Below are 18,979 nucleotides of genomic sequence, written 5' to 3' on the forward strand. Positions count from 1 at the left end.
AGGTCATAGTGGGTCAATTTGACCAGAACTGTGTTTTATTCCACATCAATTTTCAAATAAGTGCCGTTGAAAACAATTTAACTGGATTGGAAATATTTTGCTATAAAGTGTAAACATTGTAGAATGCATTTTCTTTATGAAAAATTATTAATTAATAAGATATTATGTAAAAAATATTTTTTTTAATATATATCTAAAAATACATTTTACATAAAGTAATCATAAATTTTTAATATTTTTGTAAAAAGATTATGGTAATACTTGCAAAATATTCTACTTTAATAAAAATATAATTTTCTAGCAAACTTTTAAAAAATTAGATTTATTTTGCATATAAATGTTGTCTTTTTTTTTAATTGAAGAAGTATACATTTATAAAGAAAAATGAATACCAGTGCAAATTAGGACAAAAGTAAGTCGTTTCGATCTCAAATGTTCCTCATAATCAAAAAAAAAATTGTCTATTTTTATTCACTACAATTATTTCTTTGTTTCTTTCTCTCATAAAAAAGCCGTGTAAACACTTTTTACAACCGACTGCTGCCAACCTTTGGTTGGCAAGAAAACGAAGAAAGCATGCGTTTCACCGAAGGCATCTTTGTTACCTTAGTTCTCAGTAACTACAACATGATATGATATCAACTCTCGCACATGAACTTCTTATTCACCAAGCTTGGTTTAAAGCGTATAATTATCATTAATTGTTCTGTTAAAAAAAAAATGGATCAAGGATATTATTCGTTTGCATGTCTTCTTATTGGTTATCAATGAAGTTAGCTAGCACAAATTGATTAACCAATAATGTGCGTCAATTGACAACGCTATCAGATGGCAGTATTCAATAATAAATATCTCGTTAGTTATTGCGAAGTTTACAAAATGGTAGAAAACGTTTCTGGTTAGTTTGACTTCTTTCTTAGTCCATAAATAGTCCGTTTATTACCGGGCATCGTTTCCGGTTTGTGCGCGTGCGCTGCAGTGTTTTGAAATTTTGATTTTCTTCTACCATCTTTTTTTCTTAAAAGAGAATAAACAATTTTGCTTGTTTTACAGTGAGAAGAGATGTTATTTTGTTGTAAACTTCTCAATGTCACGTATGCAAAGAGAGGGTTAAATATATTGCTTATTCCTACTGCCTACAAGAACAAAATAAGAATACATTTACCTTTAAGTCTTTTGCAAAATTGTGGAAAAAAATTCTTCAATTCTTCATGAACTTTTATAATAATAGTTTCTCCTACGGAAATAAACTGTTACATTACTATTAAAAATGTATCATTAAAAATACTGGATTGTTCGTCAGTTTTATCGCAGGTTATTGATAAGAACTATTAGTTTAAAGTAGATTTATTCCAGATAACTATTGAACTCAACTATTAAAAGAAGAGTTATTATTCGAGTCAAACAATCATGATACCATTACAAAGTAACTATTGAGCCTCAGTAATCTTTTTCGTAATGGTGTAGTGATTATTTTGTCTAAAAAAATTCAAATATATATGGGTATGTTGTTTTACATAACAAAATTTATTTTTGTTTTTATTTTATATAGATTTACATAGAAATACACTTTTTATATCTGTATAAAATTATACATATATTATATTTCAATCAAATAATTTGTAAATGAATAAAATATAAAAAAAAATATACAATATGTCAGCCAATCATCTCGTGTTGCTACTTTATGTGCTTTAATTACAAAATTATCATGATTATAATGATAATTATTTTACAATAATAGGAATGGTGATTATTGTTAATACTTCGACTACTGATATGACATTAATGTTATTTGGATTAATACTATTGGATAGTTTCAAGTAGTCATTATTGTGCATAGTTCAACCACTGAAAGCTAATAATCATTTATATAACTATTAAACGTAGCGTGCTGTAGTGATCATTGCGAATAATCTGATTAATAATCACTTAATACAAGAATTATTGGGGAATGATTACAAATAATCTGATTTTGGAATCAATAATCACTAACTTAAAAATTATTGGAAAATGAATATTGTGAACGAACCGATTATTACGTGCTTCCTAATTACTCTTTGTAAATGAATAATCACTATTGAAAATCACTAGTGATTATTGATTTTCCAATAGTTTACTTCCATAAGAGCTAAATTTAATCCATAAATTTATCTGAAATATAGTTTTAATATTTACTGTTAAAACGTAATTTTTTTTTCAGATCCCGATTTTAAAAAACTTTACTTCATTATTAAGTTATTTCTTACTTTTGTATTATTACATTGTATTTTACGTTTAAAAACTAATTCTATTTTAAATAACGGTTAAAAGTAATTAATTTATTATAATTAAAAAACTCTTTGTTAATTATTATTTGTTAATTTTAGATGGTATTTATATTTGTTTCTTATATTCTGCATTCTTGCTTAAAAATAGTATAATTGTTTCAAACACTGTCAGATTATTCAGTAACATGGAGGAAAAATTTAAGAAAAACAGTATGAGCAATTGTTGAATATATTAAAGAATCACGAAATATTTCTGAAGAACTTCCTGCGTCAGACAGAAGATGTACGCCTAGCTACAAGCTAAAATAGACGAGAGCGAGAATAAGCCCAAACAACAACCGAATCGACTGTTAGTTGGCTGTCAATCGGCAGAAGTAGTCCAAAGTCAACTTCAAAGTCATACTAAATGCCAACTTATTAGTCGAAGGCATCTCTATTTGAATGTTATAAATTCCATCATCTTATACGGGGCGCCTATATAGGCTGATGCCGTTATCAAGAATTCGAAAGAGACTAATTGTAAGACGTGAACAGCGCAATGTTGCTTTTGGGTCATCGCAGCTTATAGGACGGTCTTGCATGAGGCGGCTGCAATTCTGGTCAACTACATCCCTCAAGACATTGTGCTAGGAAGTATGTCCAGGTCTTCAATAAATATGTGACATCACGCAATAAGACATCGTACTGACCAGTAGATTCTGTAGAGGTCTTAGAAATATTGAAAGAGAGGTTTCGATTAATGAATAGTAGGGCAGGGAAGTGGGAGGAGGGAAGTGATAGACTACCAAGAGAGCGTGTAAGGGTCTAAGCAGTATGGATGACTTATAATTTTAAGAAAAGTTTTACGACTTAAATCTTTATCTTTAATAACGCACAATAACCATTTTGTGTCTCAAGTCTTAAACTAAAAAGAGATTATGTTTGTAACTTAAAACTGGAGACACAAGATAGTTATTATGCCGTAATAAATGCAAAGATTTAAGTCATAAAACTTGTTTTAAAATTATAAGTCAACCATTCTGCTTAGGCCTTTAGGGAGTTCTTGGTCCAGGTTCTGCCTGATTGTCTGGAAAAGGAAAAGGAGTTAGGCCTATTTTTAAGAACTATGCAAGTCGTAACTGAGCACGGTTGTTTTAATTTTTATCTGTTTAATATTAAGAAATTAGCCACTCCATTCTGTGCGCATTGTGAGTCGGATTTAGATACGGTCAAACATACCCTAATGAAATGCGAGGCTTAGTATAGGCAACGCGAGTCGATAATTATTATTTTCAAACAAGGATTTATGCTTAGATCTATTTTTGAGAGCAGTCTCAACGAGCCCATCAAATGGCGCGTTTTCACCAACTTTTGTGAGATAATAATTAAAGAAAAAGAACGGATCGAAAGAAAAAGACAAATGTTGTCAAGGGTTTCCCCTCGCAAGAGGCTGCCTCGGGCTAGGCTTCGTCCTAACTAGCGATAGTACGGGATATTTAAGTTACTAACACACACCAGTTGTGTGTTATACAGGCGCTATGTGCCTCTGAGAGAGCTTTGGAGCTACGCGGAATGTATGTATCGTTTTATGGTAACAAATTAGCTAACTTTAAGACACTGGAGTTTGCTGTAAAAGAGGAGGGAATTATGAAAGAGAAACCTTAATCGATGAATGGAGAATCAAGCTCAAGGACTATAGCAAGAACCATTTGGCGGAAGAATAAGGGATTGTCTGACTCAGTACCTGATAGAATGGATTTGGAATGGAAGAAAGTATGACCTGACATTTAGGACAACCCAAATAGTGACCGGACATGGGTGATTTAACCAATATCTGATTAGCATTCATAGAGCAGTGACGACAACGTGTGCCCATTGTAGCAGAAAACCCGATACGACAGAACACACACTCGCGCGATGTGAAACGTGGCAGACACAGCGGACCATTCTGAGGAAGCTTATGAGGCTGATCTTAGCTAGGAGGGAATCTTCGAAGCTAGTCTAAATGATATTAATAAATAGAAAATTTTTAAGAACTTTTGCAAAAGTGCCATTAAAGAAAAGGATCATCAGAGGAGTGCGGACGCACATTCTCCCCGCGCAAGGCCGCCCCTACCCGCATAGCTAGATGATCTTCATAATATCAGCGACGCTAACACGAGACATGCGTGTTATACAGGCGTTAATAGGCACCCTTGAGAGAACTGCGGCTACGCCTTTTTTAAACTTGGCATGTTTTGTATACTATATATGTATAAATTAGTGAAGATCATAGTTGGAACACGGCCGAAATAGGATATATCAATTAGAGTAGGATCCCGTATGTTCTTGCTGCGAAAGTTACTTTTGTATGGGATGCGAGTGTCTACCAAAGAAATGACGTTCGACGGTCCGGGAGCACCCGTTTGTCCAGAGTAAAAGGTACTAAGGGAGAGGTTTTTAGGAGGTAGGCGATGCGTGATAAAATCGTTGGCGATGTACCCGCATCGAATCCTCCACACCCTGGAGTACGGGCTCCAGGGCGTCTTCCCCTCTTCGCCGAGGGAGGACCGTCGAGTGATTGGCCGAGAGGGGTTGGTCTCGTCCGGCTTAATCCTGGTCGGGCCAACCTTGCCCGAGTGATTCGGCGGTCAGTTCCTCCGGAGTAGAGTGGGCTTTGTGAAGATTTTCCTCTTCCTCGTGAAACAAAAAAAAAAAAAAGAATAGGAGCAACCGAGAAAGGCAGAGGAGAGTACGAGAACCACCACGAGTATGGCCTCCCTGTGCGAGACTTTGCACGAGGACATAGTGTGGCTAACACATATTTAACATTATAGTGTTATAAAGGTATAACATTAGATCTATGACACCTCTAGGAGAGCGGTAGCCACGCTAAATAAGAGCTGTAAAGGAACTAGTACATAAGTGTATAGGAATAAATATAATCATTAAACTTTAAGAACAATTTAGGAGAGATAAGATTAAAGATATATCTCAGAATTGTTAGGACGCCCGTAATAATAAGGAGTTTTTAAGAAAGGACGGAATGGTCACCGAAGAAATGACGTATTGTTGGCCAGGACCATTTATCGTTCAGTGGAGGCACAAAAAAGGAGAGGTTTTTGGGGGGTAGGCGATGTGTGGTAGTATCGTTAATGATATACCCGCATCGAATTCTCCATATCCTAAAGTACGAGTTCAAGCATAACGAGATTATCAGATCTCAGTAACGGCTGAACCGATCAAGTTCTGAGTAGTCTCAATCGATAGCTTGGGGAAAATTGCATAACAAAAGCGTTTTTATTTTTTCTCTCCGTGCCCTACGAGCGGAGGTATCGCGACGCAAAGTCCAAATCTCGACGATTTACTTTTAAGATACGTCATTATTATTATTGTCGCCAAGCGAATCTTGTCCAGTACATTTTTTCGACACGAGTACAACCGACAACCTAACGAATGGCGCTCGTTACTACACTATCAGCTCGCATGCAACCATGTGATGCATCACGCGGCCGCGAGTGCCGCGACAATGATTGTCGTGATATCATGGCTTTTCTAACCTGTAACCTGAACTGAATCGGCAATATATCTCGGTTCGCGGGGCAGACGACACTTTCTTTTTGCCGATCGTCGCTAAAAGAATCTTGTCCCGTATACGTTTTCGACACGGAGTGGTGCTCGTTATAGCCGTTTTATGTGATTATGAGTGCGTTCCATTTCATGCATAACATAACATGCGATTCACGCCTAACATAACATGCCATGCATCATTTATCCTTGTTGTTTTTCAACTAACTAACGTTAAACGAGGATATATAATGCATTATGCACGTCATGCGCATCTCATGTGATGTGATGCATGTATCATATGACCGCATTCATGATTGCCGATATGACAGGTTATCTAACCTCAAAAGTCATCAACAACAATATCTCGCTTCGCGAAGCAGAGCGGCACTTTTCCTGCCAGATTCGACCGTTTCGTATAAAAACGCGTCGAATCAGCCTGAATTCATCAATATCGAAGGTAAGTCACACATCAATCAACAATTTATCTGTATTTAACAATATATATTTTGCTTGCATTACTTCTCCTACAATATCATAAATATCATAAACATATACTATGTGAGATTTTCCTTTCTGACTAAAAATCTATTTTAATTATAAACAATTACAAATAATATAACAATTCTTGATTATAAATAACATTTTGATTGTACATAATTTGATTGCTTCAATGATGAGTGTCTGTTCTTGTCTGTTGCAATGTTGTTGTGTTTAATTAATCTATCATCTACTACTTGCACCGCCATTCGATCCCAACACCTGAGCAGTATCCTTCACGCAGATTTTGTTTATGATGGGAGTACACATACGAGTGATAGCATTCAATTCAATATCAATATTATAACTTAGCGGGCTATAAGTATGATTGATGACTTCTATATATTATGAATTTTGTTGCGATACTGGAAAGTTGATCTTCAAACCCACACAACCCTCTCATCCCCATCAGATTTAGAGTATTCGCAACCTCTTGATATTTTGAAAACTTTGAGTTCTAGTAAGTTGTGCACATGATCTTTTTATAATATATATAAAATATTTGATTTATATAATTGTCTGAATGTTACAATATTTTGTGAATTTTTTAAAGCTTTTACGATTAATAAAAATTCAATTTACAGAGTATAACTAAAAAAATATATATAATTAATGTGCATTACTTTTGTGTAATAAAAAAAAAAGATTTGTTGAGCATCAATATTGAATTTGTAAAATTTCATTTGTCAAGAAGCAGAAAATTGAATTTTTTAAAATGAGCAGTTTATAAAACTGAAGATTAAAATTAAAAATTATTAAAATTAGATATTTACTGTTGTTATTGAAAAATAGAAATAGAGGATTGTACAAAATTAGAAAATGCTACCTAATGATAACGTTGAATTTTTAATAATACAAATTTATGGGTTTTTGATATAAACATGTACTACAAAACGTGTGATATCAGTACAAAATTACCTTTTCAAAAAAAGGTAAAAAAAGGCGATATTTATGTGTGTGCGCGCACCTTATCTTTAATTTTTTCTAAAAACACAAGTGGTACTATTTCTGTATTTTAACAGAGAAATTTTTCTATGCTAACCCATGTGGTACTCTCTTTAATTTCTATACAAAACCTAAGTGATTCTATTTTTGCATGTTTATTGAAAAATCTTCCTATTTCTAACCCAAGTAGTATTTACTTAAAAATAAATATTTTAAATTTAATCCAACCTAAATGTATTCTTCCCAAAAAATGTATGAAATCTTTAAATTGCGCCATTTATAAAGAGAATATGTTGCTCTTTGAAATAACTGCTGTATTTACTTAAAAATAAATATCTTAAATTTAATCCAACCTAAATGTATTCTTCCCAAAAAATGTATGAAATCTTTAAATTGCGCCATTTATAAAGAGAATATGTTGCTCTTTGAAATAACTGCTGTATTTACTTAAAAATAAATATCTTAAATTTAATCCAACTTAAATGTATTCTTTCCAAAAAATGTATGAAATCTTTAAATTGCGCCATTTATAAAGAGAATATGTTGCTCTTTGAAATAACTGCTGTATTTACTTAAAAATAAATATCTTAAATTTAATCCAACTTAAATGTATTCTTTCCAAAAAATATATGAAATCTTTAAATTGCGCCATTTATAAAGAAAATATGTTGCTCTTTGAAATAATTGCTGTACTACTTTTAACAAATAAAATGCAAGTGATAGTATCTTTATTTTTTAAATAAAATCCAAGTGGTATCTTTAATTCTTTTCTAAATAAAATTCAAGTGATACTATCTGTGTATTTCTATTGAAAAATTTTTCTGTTTTAACCTAAGTAGATGTACTTAATTTTAAAAAGTTTCAAAGGAATATATAACATTTAATCTTAAAGAATTAAAGAAAAAACAGAAATGAGAAAGTTTTATTAAAATATAAAATTTTTAAACTATTCAACCAAAAGTCCCGGACCGGTTGAATGTAATTTTTTGTTAAATTAAAAATGTGAAATATAATTTTCTTTCTTTTGTTCTTTTTCTTTAGCATTTTTTTTCTAATTGAAAATGCTAAACTACGCGTATTCTAATCGATCTTTTTTTTTAGGAGAAGAGGGAAAGAAAACCTTTTCGTCATTTTTATTTTTTCTCTGAGTAAACTTTCACCATTTTCAACACATATGTGTTTTTTTACTTTTTTGTTAGCCTATCTGTAATGTTTATTAAATGTAAAACAAGGATTGAATGACAAGAAAGCAAACTTTATAAACGCGTTCTGAATACGGCTCGTTATATTGAAAATTGCTGCAATATTGCAATATTTTTAAAGGCAAACATTTTATCATTGTTACAATGTTATAGCAATACTTCAACAACATTTTGCAACGTTTTTGTAATGTTGCAAATCTTACGATAATATCTTTTGTTTCAATCTTCTTCTGTATTAATTTTATACGCTGACTCTAACTGTATAGAAAAAATTCAGGTTACATTAATTGAAAATCTAGATTCAACCAATCTATCTACTCAAAACGAATCCAAATTTTTGTAAAAATTTAAAATAATAAATTTCTGAATTAATTAAATAAATTTTCCACGCTCGTATTGTATACATATTAAATAGATTTAAGGCCAATAAACGAGCAATAACGGTTGTCGTATATAAAATATTTATTCCGTTATGAAGTCAATGGGACGTTTCGGACTTACTTGTCCTTCTTCAGCCGTGTACAAGTTATGTACATAATTTGGAGTCGAGATAAATTAGATTCCTCTGTATTGAGTATGTCCGGATGTTGCAATCTGTCCGTCATTTTTATCATGTTGACATGATGTAGATGTTTCGTAACGCTAAGCCATTGGTGAGACGTTTCGTAAATGCGTGTCTCTGTGTGCGAATTTTAGTGTCAACCGGTTCCATGATAATAATTTGGACAGACTACAATGGTTAAAATAAATAATATAAATAATGATAATTTAGACGCGAAAATGGTTGTAATAAATCACATTGATAAAACATTGAACGAAGAGCGGAGAAATGAATATAATGAATAAAACTCACTCAACACAATGCGGCCGTTAGAGAATATATAATAATACTATGGCGGAAGTAACGAACACAAAACAGAGCGTGTTCGTTTTGCTCGACGTTAAATCTAAACTGAGTTCAAGGAGACGGTGGATCGAGATCAATACGTTACAATGTGTTCTTAAACTTTCTGAATTAATACAAAATTAAAAACAGTGCCAAGCTTTGTCATCGCCATTTTGTAATAAAAAAACGTAAAAAAATTTTTTTTAATACTTCAAAGTACGTAGAATAAGGTATTTCAAACGGATTTTGCGTCACCGTTTCGTTTTTCCGTAAAAAATGATCAAAGATAGGCCTTCTTTGGAGGCAAATCCTACCATTCTAGACATAAAGTTTGAAATGTGCAATAACAAAATATTTAAATAAAACAAAAATAAATTATACATGCTATTAATACTGTTAAATTAATCAGTATCAAAATTTTATTTCCAATGAATTGATAAGTCCAAGATCTTAATATCCAGGTTTCAACAATTTTAGGCTTATGTGATTACAGTTAATAAATAACCCAAAGAATTTGCGCGTAAATGTTCACGTATATACATAGATATATTATTTACAACCGAAAATTATTATGTATTACATATTAATTTTCTGTTATTAATATTTATATCTACTTTTGTTTTTTAGCTTATACGTAACACATATGTATGTAAATAATATAAATATTACGTAGGATATAAGCCATTATAAATTAAAGAAAAACAAGATTTAAATTTTTAACGATTAACACGTGCCAATGTTCTAAATTATATCACCTCGGTGATATTAAAAATTATATCACTTCTTTAAAAAACGAATTTTTTAAACCTATTTCTACTTGCCAAGAAGTTATAAAATTATACGAGAGCAAGTAGTATATAATCTTTTTGGTTATTTTTATTACGCGAAGACCGTGACATGTGTACATACATACATTGCAGGTTACGATAATGAATTACATATCGTTTCTTATCGTACATAGTTCAATGCGGAATTTTTCAAAACATATCATTATTTTCATTAAAATGTGTCCGCGGGCACGTACGTGTGTGTACACATGTATATGAAATGTACTGTGTCTTTCATCTACTTTTTTCTAAAAATCATTATTTAAAACTGTAATAACTGACGGCCTCCATCTTTCTTTTTATCTCTTTCACAATCTCTTTCACAATGTACTAACATTAGCCTTATTCGTTTGTAGAAACATTTCAGAAATTTCTCAAATTGAAAATTTTATAATGTAAATTTAAATTTGTATTGCTGGAATCGGGATTGCAATAAGATCTTAATTACTTGAAGAATTTGTTTTTGTGTTTTTTTTCTTTTGAAAACTCTCCTTATATTCTAAAATTATTTTTTCACATTGGTGGAAATAAAACCATTGCTAGCAGTATATTCGTAACATTTATTAGTTGTATACATATATATCACTTGTAGATAGAATTGAACAATTGATCAACAGTAAAGAGAAAAATAACGAGCAACGAGTAACTGACGGGCTTTTCGATTATTTGGTCAGGCTTAAACCGACAGCATACATATCGGAGATGTTCGTTAGAATTTTATTTTTCTTATGGTGCGTCTGTCTTTTCGGGAAGCTACGGCTCTTGTTTTTCGTCGTCGACACGGAGGTGACTTTCGCTATTGGCGCAAGTAGAGACGGCAGTGGTGGTACTTCCGGTCGGACAGTTACGTTTCTTTTGTACTTCTTCACGGCGTCTCGCATCGCAGTTTTGATAATCTGATAAAGAGAAATCAAGGAAAGGAGTCTTCGGTAAGCATTTAATGACGAAAAATTTGTAATTAACCTTCTCCTCATTCTTCCTCGACGGTTTCTCGGATTTGGGCGTCACGTTCGCCGATTGCTCCTGAAGAGCCATGATCTTTGAGATCAACGTTTGTCTCGGAGATGTATCCAGTTTGCTACTTGCTGTGCCGGTGGATGTGCGTAACTTTCGTGCCAGTTTATGTGATGGTCTTTTTCCATTATTCGAAGATTTAGTGTGATTCTACAAAATATAATAAAATATATATAAATTAGTAGCGAGTTGAATAATCAACAATTTTCGACGTAGCAACGGTTTTTCTGAATTATAATTACCTGAGTATTAGTCCTGGACGGAATTGGTGACTTTGTCTTGTCGATAGAGATTGTACCTGCTGAAGTACTCTTTGCCGCGGTTTCCGCTTTCTCTTCAGAAATCGATGCCTTCGAAGGCTTTGCTGGTGCAGTCGCCGGAAGTGCAGGTCTCGACTTGGGTGAATCTGTGTTATAATAAGAGTACAACTCTTGATCGAGTTGGATCTCCAGTTCTTCGATGAGATCAACGATTACTGGCCCGATATTGCTGTGCGCTATCGACTTCTTCTTCGTCTGACGATGGATAAATAAAACACTGTCGGTGTTCGATCTAGAATGCTAGAAATTATCTCTTATTTTTGTGTAACTCACCATTGGAGATCTCGCGACTAGACTGGATTTGGAATCTTGATGTACACTCGATTTCTTCTCGCAGGTGGTGATACGAGTACCCTGAAGCGATAGAGCTGCACCTAAGTACGGCTGGCAGCTTGGCATTCTCTGTTTATACGCTAACTCAAAGTCTCCGGTATCCGCATTCTTATCTTCTCGAAAGTCTACTACGACTGTACCAGCGAAAGTACAATTTTAATCATAACTGTAATGATGTAAGAGAAGGATTGTAATGTCTAGATTAAATCGTTAACTACCTTTAATGGTATCTTCCATCACCTGTCGGCACAATCGCGTGGTAACACTGGTGGAGTAGCTCATGTCCGGATGACTGTTGATCTCGATCAGCCATACAGAAAAATCATCCATGATCATAAAGTCGGCGCCGTACAGTTCGAAACTATTTTTTCGTCGATCCATGACTTCTTGATTGGCTAGCAACGAGCCTACCAGACCTTGCTTCATTCCAGGGTAGATCAATTCGTCCCATGCATTACTGTGGCCCTGAGTTCTGAGGAATTTTTATAAGAATCATTCATCTTGCATATTGTTTTATTTAAGGGAATTGCTTTTGGGTTTTAAAAAAATCGATAGTGTTTTTTAATAATTTATATTTTTAGAAAGAAAACAGGTTAAAGGTAAGACTTAATAAATAACTGTCAAAAGTATCTTTGTTAATGTTGGAAAAAAACTTGTAAAGAACATTCAAAAATATCGAAGAGTAAATGTAACAGTAAGTAAAAATAAATCTACTAATCTTCAAGTTTATTTTATATTTAAGAAAAATTTTTTTAAATGTATACAAAAATGCGAATATGTTCCCTTGAAATAGAAAACTAAACGAGCCTAAATAATACTTATAATTACATAACACAGGAATGATTCTTTATATACCTACAATGTGACGTAAATCGTACCTGAGGAATTCCTTGAATGTTGTGGCGTCCCACATATTGTCTACAGGTAGAGCAGAGTCCCTGTCGTCGCAGTTATTGTATTTGCATTGAATCGCGTGATTGCACAAATGAATCGACTCGTGGAAGTCATCCAGGCTGAACTTTTGCGAACAAAAGCGGAGGTAGCTTTCTCTGCGAACAAGCAATAAGCTCGACGAAACGTTCCTTCCTTGTTTTATTAGCGATAATTAAATGCAGACAGCATTGTGTTATGTGTACTTTAAGAGTATTTATATCCAAGTTTGACTGCGGAGAACAGAATCGCGCGCTTGAATGTCAACGGGGCATAAATTAATTATTATTCTACTTTTGAAACTATCATTACTCCGTATGTTTGCTGCTGTATTTGTTAATTATTCCGGCGTGGGTGATGTTACGAAATGTCGTGACTTTTCTAAACATCCTTGATGTATTTGCATACCTGTACATCCAGAAAGTTAAAGGTTGAGCGCACGTCACGATGAACCATTGCCTTATGTCGAATTTAGTGTTGTGAATCAAAAACGGCCGTTCTGGCAGAAATAATCACATTATTTTTAACTTCACCAATTAAAAGCAAATACTTGCCATTAATCAGCTAGCGTTTCATTAATTATTAATCCGAATATTTTATTACCAATGTATTTTTGCACGACATATCGCGTGTCCGGTTTGCCTGTTGGATTTACTTTCGCTACCACGTCCTCCAGCTTATTCATCAGAACGATACCGCGTCCTCGGCTCTTGTTCCCAGGTTTCAGAATCCACATGTTCATTATACCGTCCATGTCTATCTGCGGCCAATACTTTCTCATTTTCTTTAATATGTGCTTTGAAGCCAGGATATATTTCTGTTTACAAGTACGACATATTTTTATATTAAAAAAAGTATTCTTGTGATTAGCGTAATTAAAGAAAAAGTTTGCTAGCAAATTACTCACATTGAAGGGAACGTTGGTGCGAACGAAAAGAGCTTGACCGCGTATGATCTGGTAATACCAGCTAATAAATTGATCCCACTGGTGAGACCAAACCCTCTCAGCCTCCTGATCAATATCCTCGTGCGATTGGGCGCTAATATAGTCGCTACATCTTTTAATCGCAAAGTCAAGGGCTTTGAGAGGCACCGTGCCTGTTGGAGAACGCACGGCGTCTTCGTCTTCGACGTTGACCTTGCCCACTAACCATTTTAAAAGACCCAAGCAGCCTGTGAGTCTAGCAAAGCATCATCGATTAATTCTTTTATAGATAGAAAAATATCATTTCTACTACTAAAAGAGTGATTACTCAGCTTATTTTTCTTCTTTTAAGTCACTTAAAAGGAGATGTCTTTAATAAAAAATATATTCTTTTTGATAATAATTTTAAAATATGTTTATTACAAATATTAAAAATTGTGTATTCCAAAAAATATTTGATACTTTTTTGAAAGTATATTACAAAATATTATTAAAGAAAATATTTAGAATACTAATACCAAATTTTTGTTTTAAATTAATATTTTTTATTGACGTATTAAATTCTCTAACTCTACTATTGTCTGTTCTCTTTAACTATATTAAAGTATTAAATTAAATTACTAAGATTCAGAATATATTTTAAATAAGTTTTATGCTTATAATAAACTTGCTTATAATAAATTTGCAAAACGAATTTACGAAATATTTGAAACAAGAATAATATATACTTAATAATAAATGGAATTATAAAGAATTTTATAATTCCATTTATTATATATTTGAATCTATTGTAGAAACCTCTTAAAAAAATTAGGAAACAAAATATTAATCCAAAAAATACAAAGGAGATTCAGCAACTTTTAAATTTTTACACGAAAAGTTTAATATTATTGCGAGAAATCATTGTATCAATTTTTCAAAAAATTATTTTAAAGCTTAGAAACTCTACTTTGAAAAATATTTATTAATTTTTGATAATGTTTTATACAGTTTCAAAGTGAAGAAAATAATTGAAAAATACTAATTTTCAGTTTTATATAATTTTAGAACAAAATATCATAAACGAAACTAAAAGACAAATTTAAAACTTTATATTTTCCCTCTTTCAAATGTATTTTTAAAAACTACTTCACAATCTTTCTTTATCGAGATATTCAACTTTTCGTGAGATACAAGAAAATCGCAAATGCTCCAAGCTTATGAATGGTAGTATACGGTTTTCCTCTTTTATCTTTTAAATTGTTAAACTCTCACCGAAAGTCTTCGACGAAGGCGTGCATCTGATCGCTCTGACATAAGTTGTAGCAACGCGGAAACAACGTATTAGCCACTCCAGCTTCATAATACCAGTGCATTTGCCTGACGCTTGAACACAAGCCCACCTGAATAATTGATTTTTAAAGAAGTACATGCTGCCTTACCCCTAACGTTCGCCGTCACGCTCGTGAGTAGCGTGCATTTCTCGCCAATCTCATCGCTACATCACCTATCTAAACATCTTTATAAAATTGCTTTACGAAAGTAATTTTTTTTTAAATCGAGCTCACCAAGTGTTTTCGAGAGAAATTAGTCTTTTGCTAATGTAGAAGAAATAATCGTTTCGTGTTATGTATGAACTATAAAAGTTAATATTTGTGACAGTTTAAAAGCATTAAATGCATCGATGATACCTTGGATGTAAAGCCAGCGCGACAATATCGATTGAACACAGTAGTTTTGTTATCTTGAGCAGGCCATCCTGGCCAGTCAGACCCAGTGTTCCATAGGAAATCGACGGTGTGATTAGCGAGCATTCTCGATATCAATAGACGTTCGCTTTGCTGATCTTTCAAATCGCCGATCCCAGCCAGTAAAAACACTGGACTGGAGTCGACACTGCAATGCTGATCGCCTAAAATTATATTATTATCTTCAAAAATGTAAAGTACAATTTGTAATGTAGAAGAATGCTGCAGTTTGCATTAAAAAAAAAAAAGAAAAATAGAGCAATATATTAGAGTAATTATGAAGTTGTACGTGATTTATTACCACCGCTGTTCCTACGATAAAATTTCTCACACCATCCTCGTTTCAACATGCAATCGCGAATGACCCGTGACTTGCCATAAATCATAAAAGTATGATGGGCAGCTATAGCGTCCTTCACGGTTTGCTTGATACGCAAGAATCGCTCGTGAAGGGTTGGTTCTAGAGGCAGTTCTAAAGACGGCTCATTTTTATTTTTCGGACAGTCCGGTTCCTCTTGAAAAAAAAAATTTATGAACGTACGATTGTAACATACAATCTACTCGCGTTTGAATAATTACGTAATTATTAAAATATTTCAAACCTTCGAGGGGTTTGATATCACAATTTGTCGCATCCGTCTTTGTCACCACTTCCTCTCCGGGATTTTCATCTTCGTTCTCGGTATTCTTTTCTTTGTTCTTATTATCTTCGCTTGAGCTTTCCAGATTTGAAGGAGATCCATCTTTAGCATTCATGTAGCGGGCCTGACAACCGCAAAGCTATTCCGCACAAAAGCGTTTGGCTAACTTTCATGTATTCTTCATTGTTCAGATAAATTTCAAATAGATAAAATAGGGACAAAAGGCGTATTTGAAGGAAGAGTCGTTATTTTAATCTGAAACTTCCCAGAGAAAATTACTTATTAAAATCAATTATAAAAATATATTTACAATTTATTTAGACCAGATCTGGCATAAATTATTGTTAAAAATAATCTTAATGTTTAATGTAGAACATGTAATTCTCGGAAACAGAACGTGAATAATTTTCGATAGAACTCAAACCAAAAGTCTTATTTTAAGATCGTCTTAAGTAATGTCTCAAGATGCTAATACGACTTTGTGACTAGTTTATGACATCTTAAGATAGTACTCGAATAGTACAGAAAAAATGTAGCAATGTTAAAGTGAATGTTAAAGTGTAAACATTTTAACGAATGTATATTGAGTTTTCTTCCTAAGTCTCTCTAAAGCTCGAAGGGTGAATCGTCACTCTAAAAGAGTGAAAATTGAGCATATGCAATTTCTCAAGTGATTTTTCACACTACGAGAGTTGTTAATATTGCTGCAACGTTGAAACAATATTGAATAAATTATTTGTTGAAAATTGAGAAAATTATATTACATTTTATTTCATTTTATTCATATACAATGAAATGTCAGCAATATTGGCATATCACTTTAAATTTGAATATTATTTCTTAAACAAAAGCTAAAAATAAAATTTTATAAACATGAATATAAACTAAAACGTGTCTTCTATCATTCTATTTGGTATAGCAGTTTTTATAATACTGTTTCAAAATTTGTAATAATTAATATTTTTACAATTTTTTAAAATCTTTTTAAATATTTTTCATAATATTTTTTAGGTAATATAAAAAAATATTTTTAAAAATATTTCTAATAGATTTTTTAAATGTTTTTAAAAATGTTACCATTTTTATTTCTTAAAACCTTTTTAAAATATTTCTCATAATATTTGTCAAAAATATTTTTTGAAATTATTTTTTAATATTGTGTACTGTATAGGAATAGACAGTTATAGTAGAATTTAGACACGATTTCGTAGAGAGAGAGAGAGAGAGAGAGAGAGAGAGGAAGAGAGGTAGAAGTTAATTATAAAAATCATGTTACTTATTTAAGATGTACTTAATGTACTAGTAATTAAAAGATATATATTTTTAATAGTAATATTTTATAAATTTAATTTATGTGTGTTAACAAAGGAACTTTTATTACATAAAAATAAAGAAGATTTTTAATTTTGTGAAGATATAAAATTGTAATTATTTGTATACCGTTAAAAAAACGTATTAAAATAAATTTGTAAAATACATTTCTAATTATCTGAAAAAGATCTGAATTAAGAAATAATATATTGATTTTTATATCATTTAGAATTGATTCTTTTAATTTTTTGATAAGATGTATTTAATATATCGAAATATGCACATTTTATAAAGGCAAAATAACTAATTTTAAAGAATAATATTATTTTTTAAATTTAGATTTTTTTCAACTATTTAAATATTTTATCATATTCTCTTAACAATACAATTTGATATATATAAAATTTATATATATTGCATATATACATACAATAAATAAATATTAAATTAATATTGAACAATGTTCCCACATATTCAATTGAAATATCTACAAGATGTTCAGCGAACATTAATTTAAACAAACATTTTCACAATATTTTTTCAACGTTGAATTTACATTTCTGACATTTTCAGCATTTCCGTTATTTCTATGTTGTAATTCAAACGCTGTTTCTCAAATGCTGCTTTAACTTTTGTGTACTGTATGAGATACTTAAGATGATCTTAAATATAAGAATTAAATGAATACCGACCCCAGTGGCTCGTGATGCGGCACTTCTGATACCTGTTGAATCCTCGATGCTCTCCCGATGATGAATACATCATCCTTTGCCGTTACCAAAGAGTAAATGTATTCGCGCAAGTTCGATAAACAACGGTTTCTTGAAGGCTTAAGTGAAGAACTAGTAACTGCCCGACAGACTATTCTAGCGAAGATGAAAAACACGTCCGGATGGAAGTGGAGGCAAGACTGAACGACGACGACGTGGACACACGCGATTCAGGTGGTAGAATCAGATATTTCGCAGGCGCGCGCCTCAGGGGTGTTTTAAGGCGCCCCTTATAGAAGCAATAAGATCGCACTGATACCCCGCCGCGTTATCGACGAACTCGTTCAACGAAATCTCTCTCGTTCCTTCCCTGAGCCATTAAAAGGGAACCAATCTGCCAAGACTAACTGAGGGAAAAGTTTAATTCATAGGAAGTTCTTCTAGATCTTTGTCGCGTTGTCTTATGTAAAGAAAATCTATGTAAGATCGCTTCCACCTTTTTTCTTGTAAAACAGTGATAATGTGTCAAAGATCAATGATTGTTATTTGAAGACAATCTTAACGAAAACGGAAGATAATTTCCAAAGATTATTCTCGCGGTGACGAGACGTGTTCTCGAGTATTTCGTAATTGTTACGTCAGGGGTGCGTGCATGCTACGAGCAAGTATTAGGTTGTGTTAACCTGGGCAATAAGGGCATGCGAAACGCTCCTGGACACGTGAGCCGCGCGGGGTAGTGGTTGAGCGCACCGAGCAGCGTACCAGGTACCTCCGCACACCCCCGCGGCGCAACCGCCGCGCGACCCCCGCGCGACCACCGTTGGAATATAGGCAAGGAAGTCAAAGCGATCACGTGGTTAATCAGACCACACT

At 32.8% G+C, this 18,979-nt stretch overlaps 1 protein-coding gene across 6 annotated transcripts; it reads right to left on the bottom strand.

Annotated features, from left to right (window-relative positions):
• Nucleotides 1-10,735: 10,735 nt before the first annotated feature.
• Nucleotides 10,736-18,499, bottom strand: LOC105194254 (tubulin glycylase 3A). 6 transcript variants are annotated; one of them, XM_026136783.2, is made up of 14 exons: nt 18,121-18,494; nt 16,047-16,346; nt 15,734-15,958; nt 15,388-15,608; nt 14,972-15,099; nt 13,700-13,973; nt 13,396-13,609; nt 13,201-13,291; nt 12,741-12,911; nt 12,081-12,334; nt 11,803-11,996; nt 11,452-11,724; nt 11,159-11,359; nt 10,736-11,091 (listed from the first exon to the last, which is right to left on the bottom strand). In XM_026136783.2, exons 2-14 carry the CDS (start codon nt 16,198-16,200, stop codon nt 10,858-10,860), a joined length of 2,634 nt encoding a protein of 877 aa, XP_025992568.1. In that variant the 5' UTR covers nt 16,201-16,346; nt 18,121-18,494; the 3' UTR covers nt 10,736-10,857. The 6 variants fall into 6 exon arrangements, with proteins under 6 accessions (XP_025992568.1, XP_039309272.1, XP_039309271.1 ...); XM_039453338.1 differs by having other exon boundaries at nt 10,858-11,091; nt 16,047-16,224; nt 18,089-18,499; XM_039453337.1 differs by having other exon boundaries at nt 10,858-11,091; nt 16,047-16,340; nt 18,121-18,498.
• Between the last annotated feature and the right edge of the window lie 480 nt (nt 18,500-18,979).

The sequence above is a fragment of the Solenopsis invicta genome, chromosome 9, assembly GCF_016802725.1.
Source record: "Solenopsis invicta isolate M01_SB chromosome 9, UNIL_Sinv_3.0, whole genome shotgun sequence".
NCBI classification, from domain to species: Eukaryota; Metazoa; Arthropoda; class Insecta; order Hymenoptera; family Formicidae; genus Solenopsis; species Solenopsis invicta.